This window comes from Rattus norvegicus, chromosome X, assembly GCF_036323735.1.
Source record: "Rattus norvegicus strain BN/NHsdMcwi chromosome X, GRCr8, whole genome shotgun sequence".
Taxonomy (NCBI): Eukaryota; Metazoa; Chordata; class Mammalia; order Rodentia; family Muridae; genus Rattus; species Rattus norvegicus.
In genome coordinates, this window is record NC_086039.1 from 133,883,482 (window position 1) to 133,893,036 (window position 9,555).

General features: G+C 38.1%; 1 protein-coding gene across 1 annotated transcript; it reads right to left on the reverse strand.

Moving 5' to 3' along the window:
- Positions 1–8,388: 8,388 nt before the first annotated feature.
- Positions 8,389–9,327, reverse strand: Or5o1 (olfactory receptor family 5 subfamily O member 1). The gene has a single exon (NM_001000489.1). It carries the CDS (start codon positions 9,325–9,327, stop codon positions 8,389–8,391), a length of 939 nt encoding a protein of 312 aa, NP_001000489.1.
- Positions 9,328–9,555: the final 228 nt, after the last annotated feature.

A 9,555-nucleotide genomic window follows, 5' to 3' on the forward strand; every position in this document is an offset into this window, starting at 1 on the left:
TGACTAGAATAGGGTGCAGTGAGCAGGATATAATTCATTCTCTCTCTCTGTCTCTCTCTGTCTCTCTGTCTCTCTCTGTCTCTGTGTGTGTGTGTGTGCATGTGTGTGTGTGTGTGTGTGCATGAGAGATTGAGAGGTAGAGGAAGAGGAAGGGAGGAAGAGAGAGAGAGAGGGAGAGAGAGAGGGAGAGAGAGAGAGGGAGGGAGGGAGAGAGAGAGAGAGAGAGAGAGAGAGAGAGAGAGAGAGAGAGAGAGAGGTGTCATCTGGAAGAATATAGCACGGCATGGCATGTTTAGTTGCCTGGAAGAAGATACCCCATACAATTGTATATACCAATACTGAAGACAAATTTCAAGGGCCCATGTTATTTTGCCATAATAGGTACCATTACATGTGCAAAGATACATATGTATCACTATGAATAAGCAACATCTTCATAAAATATACACCATATGAATATATATACATATATATGTATATATATATATTCCCTTAGAAGCCTGCTATGTACCTTACAACTAGGTTTATAGGTAGATCATTTTCTTACAGTCAATAATATACATCTTTCATGATAGTCTTTCCTTCATCTGGCCACTAATTATTGGGATTAGGAAGTTAGCACTTCATTCAATACAAAGTAGATATTTTTAATTGGTCATACATGACATAGTTAAAGGCCTTTTAACTACAAAGAGCTTTACTAGGAGATGGACTCAGGGGGAGTTATTAAAAATCAGTACATAAGAGTTCCTTGGGAGGTCATTATTTCATATCCCATCCCCTAAAGTTTGTTATTATTGGTAACAAGGTGAGAAGAAATTCCCTGACTTCATTAGAAACCTGGAAAAATGACCTTTCCTTGCCAATACTTTTTTTTTTCTTGTTGAAAACTGTTTCTTCTGGAAGGTTCTCTCTTAAAATGTTTGGCACCATGCATTCTTTTTGTATAAAATGTTGCCCTAATAAACCCCTTGGACTTTCAGATTCCATCTCCTGATAACAACTTCTGTATGTGTATACATACAAAGACACACACAGCAAAACAGCTATCTCTTTAACTTAATGTTGACAATAATTCAGATACTACCTGGATTAGTAATATTTGCATGAGTGCCATGTCAGAACATCTCTCTCTCTCTCTCTCTCTCCTTCCCTACTACTCCCCCTCCCTCCCTTTCCCCTCCCTCCCTTTCCCCTCCCTCTCTCCTTCCCTCTCCATCCTCTCCATCTCCCTCTCTTTCTCCCTCTCAATCTCTCTCATGCACTCATGCGCACACACACACACACACACACACACACACACACACAGAGAGAGAGAGAGAGAGAGAGAGAGAGAGAGAGAGAGAGAGAGAGAGAGAGAGCGAGCTGCAATATCACTTTGGTTGGAATTGCAAGAAGAGACATGTTTTCAGGTATATGCCCCTAATAAGTGGCACGCCCAAAGAAAGCCTGTCATTAAAGCCTTGCTTCAAATGTTTAAGATGAGTCTCATTTTTCTATGGGGATTCTTCTTGGTACAATTTTGCCTTCTCTGGTTGATTTTAGGTCATCATTATTGACAACAATCCCTGGAATTCACTGAGAGGTAGAGATGTTCTGAGGAACTCTCAGGAGAATACCATACCCTTCAATCATCCATTTAATGGTCCCGGGCTATTTATTTGAAGTATCTTGTCTTCTCTCTAAAGTCACTGACTACTAATAATGTGGCATATACCTCCAGTAGTCCTTTGACATTATTATTCTACTGTAAGCTCAGCAATCAAAATGAGTAAAAATGTGTATATGGTGGTATTGAGAGCCATGGGGTCATTTCTAGAAGTAGTCTCCATGGGTTTGGGTTCATGTATGATTTTTACATCATCATGTTCAACTGCCCTAAGGTTATTAAAGGATAATATTTAGTTTTCAACTCCACAAACAATAGAAAATTATGGCTTTCAAGAAGGGCAGTGTTAGGTATACATAACATTTTATTTAAGGGTAACATAGATAAATTGATCAGTTTAATGTCTCCAGTTCATAGTATAGAACTCATTTGTTTTAGTTTCTATACTATCAACTAAGAAAAGAAAGAATTTGGTAAATTACTACCTTATGCAAATAATGAAGAGTAATTGAGTGTTATAGATATAATTTGCATCTGAAACATTGATATATTTATTGATTTAATAACAAAGATTCATTAAGTTATCTACTGGTAAATAAAGCTAATTATTTACATTTTGGAAGAATAGAAAAACAATACCTCAATTAATTGTTTTACTAAGAAGAAAGTTCACTTAAATGAATTCCAGCCTGTTATGCAGAGATGAAGCCCTCAATCCTTGAATAGTAGTAGTGACAATTGAATATAAGATACTATCAAGTTCTTGTTAGTGGAAAGGACATACACTACCATCAACTCAGGAATCATTGGTTTATATCAATGTCCTGATGAAACAGAAACACATCCCACTAGCCTGAAAAAAAACTACCCTTACCTTGGATGTGGCTGAAATGAAATCTTGTTTCTGGCATTAACTCTGTGAGGAAAATATTTGAATAACAAGAGTCAGTATTCATGAAGATATTATATTGCAACTTTGAAAGATAATTTGACATAACTAATTCTGACTGGCTGTTCAATCAATTAATAATATGTTCTTATTATATATCATGTACCATGATAATTATTTTCTGTGTTATTTCATCAATTCCTTTGTGGTTGGTATTATTTTATTATATAGACTGTGAAACAGCTCAGGAGAGCAAGTAACATACTTGACAGAATTAAGAGCAAATGCTAAGACTAAGTTTCAAATCCAGCACTTACTCTAGAGACTGGCATAGTAACCAATAGCAAATGCTTCAACAACTCAAGACGTAGGATACAAACATATTACAGAGTGCCCTAACTGGTACATGAGAATTAAGGTAAGCTCCCTTGTCCCCAATCCTACGTCTATTCTTCAAGCCCTTGTATAAGTGATGTTTAGTTAGTCTAAGCTATGATTACAAAATATATTAAAGAAAAAGAGCAGCATAACTATCTTCATTTCATCTTCATTTCTAAAATAATCAACCTTGAAGTTACATTTATGCTGCCCAAAGGGAAGTTGTTACTCAATGTCTGGAACTGTGGCCAAGGCCACATTGGCGAGATCCTTTAAACTCTCAGGAATAAAACCTTCAAAGTCTGCTAACCAGTTCGACACTAGCTGGCACTGTCATGGAACTACTTGTTCTTTTATGTCATTGCCAGGAAAAAGATGCCTACTGCTTACAGCAAAAGATTACTATAGAGCGTGTGAAGTGAACTTTCATGTGATATGTTTTACACACTAAGAGAGCCTTACTAGGGGTGAACAATATGGAGAACAAGAAGTGAGGCTGCTCCAAAAGATTTAGTGACAGTGGCATCCATGGGGGTTACCTAGTCCTCCACAGAATGATGTGAATATTGAAAATGTCTGAGATTTGCATCATTAATTATCTTCATGTCTTGCAACTGTAAGAATGAAGTCTGATGAATCCAGGTTTGTTGAAGAAGCTGACTTTTTTTGGAAGAAACCCAAAATACAAGTGAACTTTTGTTAAGGATGTTAGTACATGCTGAGTGATGAATGAAAACAGGGAAGATGTGACTTTTTTTTAACTTTCAGGGGAAGCTTGACAAAATAAGGTGTTTGGGAACAGAATTGTAACTGGGATGATACATGGTTTGTCTAGTATGATCAAAGAGTGAACATGCTATATTCTTAAGAGACAAATGGGGAGTGGAGAGATGATTCAGAGGTTAATAGTACTGGCTGTTCTAGAGGATCCTGGTTCAACTCCCACCACCCAAATGTCAACACATATTTGTCTGTTATTGCAGTTCTAGGGAATCTGATATACTCAAACAGATGTGCAAGCAAACATCAACAAACATGAAAAATTTTAGTAAAAGAAATCACCATTTTTAAAAAAGAGATAAACATTGGCACACTAAAGAGCTCAAAACAGGCAGAATTCAAATACACATGAAGATCATGGAGTATGTTAAAGCAAACTTTGACGAGCCAAAAGAATATTAAGAACTAATACCACATCCCTATATTCATTCCATTGTGTGTTTATTCAAATTTATACTGGTAATGATCTTGTACTGTAAGTGAAGATTGAGGTGGGGAATAGAATAAGTTATAATTTTGTAATTTTGAATAACCTGTACAGATGTTCTATATATGATTTCCCTGTGTTTGTATGACAACCTCTGGGCTGTATCTTTGGATTTCTATAACCATTTGTACTGTTCTTAAACACAGTAATAACCTTTTACTTGAATATGCTCACCACCACTCTCCTAAAGACAATTTTGCTTGCACATTTCCTACTTGGATGGCTTTGTACAGAGGTGTAATCTATCCAATGCTCTAGTGCTGATGCAGGTACTATTGGCTGTCTTCCTCGAGACTGGGGCCTGAAGCCCTTTTTCCCTCTTCTTATTACTGGTTTGCTCATTCTATATCTCTTCTCGACTTTCCCTGAGCAGATGCTGAAGTACCAACAAACCATCTGGCCCAAACAGTGAGGGTTAACGTACAAATTGGAGCTGTAGCACTTCTAATCTATCATGACAGTTTATACTGATCAGGTTAATAGGGATAATTTCTCTTTGGCTTGTACAGAGACGTAAAATTTAATCTGATTTGCTATTAATTAGTCTGTCCAATCATTAACATAATGTTTCACTAAATAAAGAAAAAATATTCATATTGCATAGGCAAGTACATCAATCAGAGCTCAGTAATAGAAAAGTGTTGCCTTTTGGCTACAACAGAAAAGCTGTACTGCCAATGGGACCAGGACCCACACTTTGACATGCTTCTTAGTCTTAAGGATAGGCTAACTTGTGCCATATGAAGACTTCTAGTTCTGGGAAGAAATATACTCATTTGTAAAGTGATTAAATGTCAATGGATCCTAAAGTAAACTGTGGTTTGGAAAACAGAGTGGAATGTCTTGGCCCTCAAGGAGATTAAATAATATCATCTTGAGTGAGAGCAATATAACGCTTTATCAAACAAATCAAGTTACTTTAGATGGCTCCTTTTTATTCTTTTATTAACAACTGTTCACTGAACAAATCATTCTATGATAAGTGTTGTGCTTGGTGATAGATTTATAGAAGTCAAAAACAACTGACATGAATCATACCATGGTGAAATTTTGATGCAGGTAGAAGATATATGCCTATCTGTACTTATATGTGTATGAATATTATATTCAGATACTTATTTAATTGTAGTTGTGAAAATGTGTAGTGAAATCTCAAAGTTCTCTAAAAGCATATATGTGAAGATTGGGTGGCACCCAATGGATTGTCCAGATTAGAACAGGCATGGAACTGGATGTGATGGAGCATTCTTGTAATCCCAGTATTTTGAAAGTAGAGGGATGAGAATTGCTATAAGTTTTAGAGCAATGTTGACTACATGATATCATATTTCATTTAATAAGGAACAGAGTGACACAAAATAAAAGAAAAGAGAGAGAAGGAAGGGGACAAAGAACATAATGATAATGTATGGACATTCTGAAGAGGCCAATGCCTTTGAAGACCATAACACAGGACAGGAGGTGGTAGAGGCAAAACTGAGAGTTTGGCTAAAAGTATAAATTCTTAGGCTAAGTGTGAGGTAGAGGTAGTCTACATGTTTGGAGATCTTGTAACAGGTGTCTTTGCTGCTCACTTCCATGGAACATATGGTCTTTATCCTAAAGGCAAAGGAAAGCTATTAAAGATTTCTAGGTTTAGTTGATGTGGAGTAGTAGTAATTTTTAATCTTACCTAATAGCAATCACACTAAACAATTTTTTTCAACTGGATTCAGAAACACTTGTGTATGGCTGGAGCAGATGAGGCATTTCCACTGTGCATCTGAGCAGAAGGCAGCACCCCTGAGAGGCTGAATGGTAATTACAATTCTACTCTAGATCCAGGTTTTACCCACAAAGAGTGTGTTCTGCAGGCTCTATTTCATAATTGAGGGTAATTACAAGAAGTTAAAACTAGATTAGAGACAATTAGGCCCCATACAACAGGGAGCTCTGTGGGTGGCCAGGAAGGGAATAGGAAGAACTAGCTAAGAAAGTCTTTCCCAAACTGCTTGACATTCTTGGACTCATTGTGTAACTGGAAGTTAGGAGCTGGCTATCCTGCTTCTGGTGTCCCTAGAGGTGGTACCAGAAGAGACAGCAAGGGGTAGAGTTGATATTAGTCAGTTGGAGGTGCCTGTGAGAGGAAGTAGGGATGGACATGATACCAATACCAAGGAATGATGTAGGGAGTAAAGGGATTTAAAAAGTAGAGCCAGTGTGTGCAGAAAATGCCTTATTTCACTTTATCTATCACACATTCACTGTTTTAACTAGTCATTGATTGATTTAACCAACAAGTGATTATTTGCAACCATTCTGCGTGGAATGCTATGTTAGGAGAATTTAAGAGGAGAAAAGACATATCATATATAATGTGTGTATGTATATTCTTGTTGGTGGTGTGTATGTATATATGTATACATGTATATGTATATGTATATATACATACCACAACAAGAATGGACTTGGCAAGTTGTGTTTATATGTATTTGTACATATGCAAAATACATACATATGCACACATATATGTGTATGTATGTAATAATAATAAAGAAAAGTAAGCTGTCAACTTAAGAAAGGGGTGGTACCCCGTTGAAGGAATCAGAGAAAGAACTGGAAGAGCTTGAAGGGGCTCGAGACCCCATATGTACAACAATGCCAAGCAACCAGAGCTTCCAGGGACTAAGCCACTACCTAAAGACTATACATGGACTGACCCTGGACTCTGACCCCATAGGTAGCAATGAATATCCTAGTAAGAGCACCAGTGGAAGGGGAAGCCCTGGGTCCTGCTAAGACTGAACCCCCAGTGAACTAGACTGTTGGGGGGAGGGGGACAATGGGGGTGGGTGGGGAGGGGAACACCGATAAGAAAGGGGAGGGGGAGGGGGATGTTTGCCCGGAAACTGGGAAAGGGAATAACACTCGAAATGTATATAAGAAATACTCAAGTTAATAATAAAAAAAATAAAAAAATAAAAGTGACCAGAAGAAAAAAAAAAAGAAAGGGGTGGTACACGACAGGAGTTCAAGGGAAGGTGGCCAATGTTAGGCTGAAGGGAGGAAAGGGAGGGGCAAACATGAGGCAGTCCTATTTCAATTAGAAACACACTTTTCATAAAGGAGTAGTACAGACAATGGTGCTCCAGTCTTTGAGAGATTTAAGTGTTCAAATGAGTGAACTAGTTAATAGCTGCACTGGCATTTTATCAATAGAAAAGCAGATGATCTAAAGAAACAAGACAGTGTAAGCTACAGTAGTTGGAATATGGATGAAATTCAAGGCAAGGGAGAGTAAAGGGCCTTGCTAGGCAGAAGCTAATGGGCAGTAATAGGGAGTTCTGAAGGATGAAGAACAATGGATGTAGCACGATGACCGTGTATATATGTGAATGTGGAAAAATTCTTAAAGGTATTTGCATGTGAATACATACAGTCATGGGTAACTAATTTAACCAAGAAACCCTAATGCCAACAAATAATTCTATCAACTTTTCTCATAAACACAGAAAAAGAAAGTGCGAAAGGAAGAAGTATTTAGGGCATGGAGCTGTTGTAAGCTAGGGTTTTCAATGATTGACACATAGATATTATACACAATTGCAGGTTTCATGTGGCGTCTACATAGGTATACATACTGTAATTTGATCAACTTTAGCCTTTAATTTCTTACCCCTACTCCCCTTGAGTCCTGCTTTCTCCCTAGTACTCTCTTCTATTTTTATATCATTTTAATACCTAGGTCTTATACATGAGAGAAAATGCGACGTCTTTCTGAATCTTGTTTATTTTACTTACATGATGGTTTCCAGCCAAATCTATTTTCTTGTGAATAATGTAAGTTCAGCTTTCTTTAGGCTGAAAAATACTGGAATGTCTTTGTGTGTTATGTGTATGCATGTACACAAATGTGTATTTATATGAGTAAATATTATATTTTATCTGTTTTGCAATTGATTTTATATTTTGGTTCTTATGAATGATCAAATTTGGTCTTCCTACTTTCCTCTTAAAAGGAAACAACATATGAGAGATTAGCTAGATAATTGCATATATCTTGATAAATTTATTTGTTCTGTTCAAAAAATCAACTGAAATATTAGTCTGTAAAAACTGTAGGAAGAATCCCTCCTGTGCTACTGACTTCCATAGATGAAGGGAACAGCAGTTATTTGAAAACCCAAGTTGTCAATCAAGTATGTGGCCCCCTCTAAAGAAGCACAAGCTCATGGGGAAAAGACTCTCTGGAGATGGAGAAGCCCATTAGGTCTTCATGGGATATTCCCACTTGCTCAGGAGCTTCTGCACTGCCTTTTTAACATCCTTGTTTCTCAAGCTATACACAATAGGGTTGACCATGGGGGTGACCACAGTGTAGAGCAGTGAGAAGACCTTGTTTAGGACTGTGGCCTGAGTTGCCGTGGGTATAGCATATACTGTTCCCAGAGTTCCATAGTACAAAGAAACCACAGTGAGGTGGGAAGAGCACGTGGAAAAGGCTCGTTGCTTTCCTGCCGCTGATGACATCCTGAGGACAGCAACAACAATGTTTATGTAGGAGGTTACAGTGAGCAAGAAGGGCACCATGGTGACAAAGGAGGCCATGAGGAAAGTAGTCTTTTTTACTTCCTCAGGATCAGAACACGCCAACTTCAGGACAGGGGCAAGGTCACAAAAGAAATGATCAATCTCATTTGATGCACAGAACTGGAGCTGGAAAGTCATCGTGACAGTAACAACAGGAGTTAAAAATCCACCCACCCAAGATCCACCTGCAAGCAAGATACATGTGTGAAAGTTCATGAGAGATGGGTACCGAAGTGGGCTGCAGATAGCAAGATATCGGTCATAAGACATGGCTGCCAGGAGAAAACACTCAACTACTGCCATGGAGCCAAAGAAATAAAACTGAGCCACACATCCTGTAAAAGAAATCGCCTCTGGACCAGAGAGAAGGGTCTTCAGCATCTTCGGAGCAATGGAAGTTGTATACCAGATCTCAAGGAAGGAGAAATTGGACAGAAAGAAGTACATGGGAGTTTGGAGGCTGTGGTCACTGGACGTAACCGTAAGGATGAGAAGATTTCCCAATAAGGTCATTATGTAGATTCCAAGAAATGTTCCAAAAAGGAAAAACTGTAACCCATGGAGGCTTCCGAATCCCAGAAGGAGAAATTCTTTGATTGCAGTCAGATTACTCATATCTATGAAATGCAGGCTCAAGATCTGAGGAGAAGAAATATAAATGACTGGCAAGAGAGCAAACCTACTAGAAAAGGAGCAGGGACATGAGAAATGCTTACTGGCTAGCACAGAAAGTCTTGTCTCCTCCCTGCTAGGGGACATTGTGCATGTTGTCTACTATGTAGACTTACTGAGCGGCTGTTGTAGTCCTTCTTGTTTTCTTTTTGTATGACAAAAAATGGACAA

What these genes read in the sequence shown, in the direction of transcription:
- Or5o1 (NM_001000489.1), bottom strand. Translation starts at nt 9,327, where the DNA reads ATGAGTAATCTGACTGCAATCAAAGAATTTCTCCTTCTGGGATTCGGA.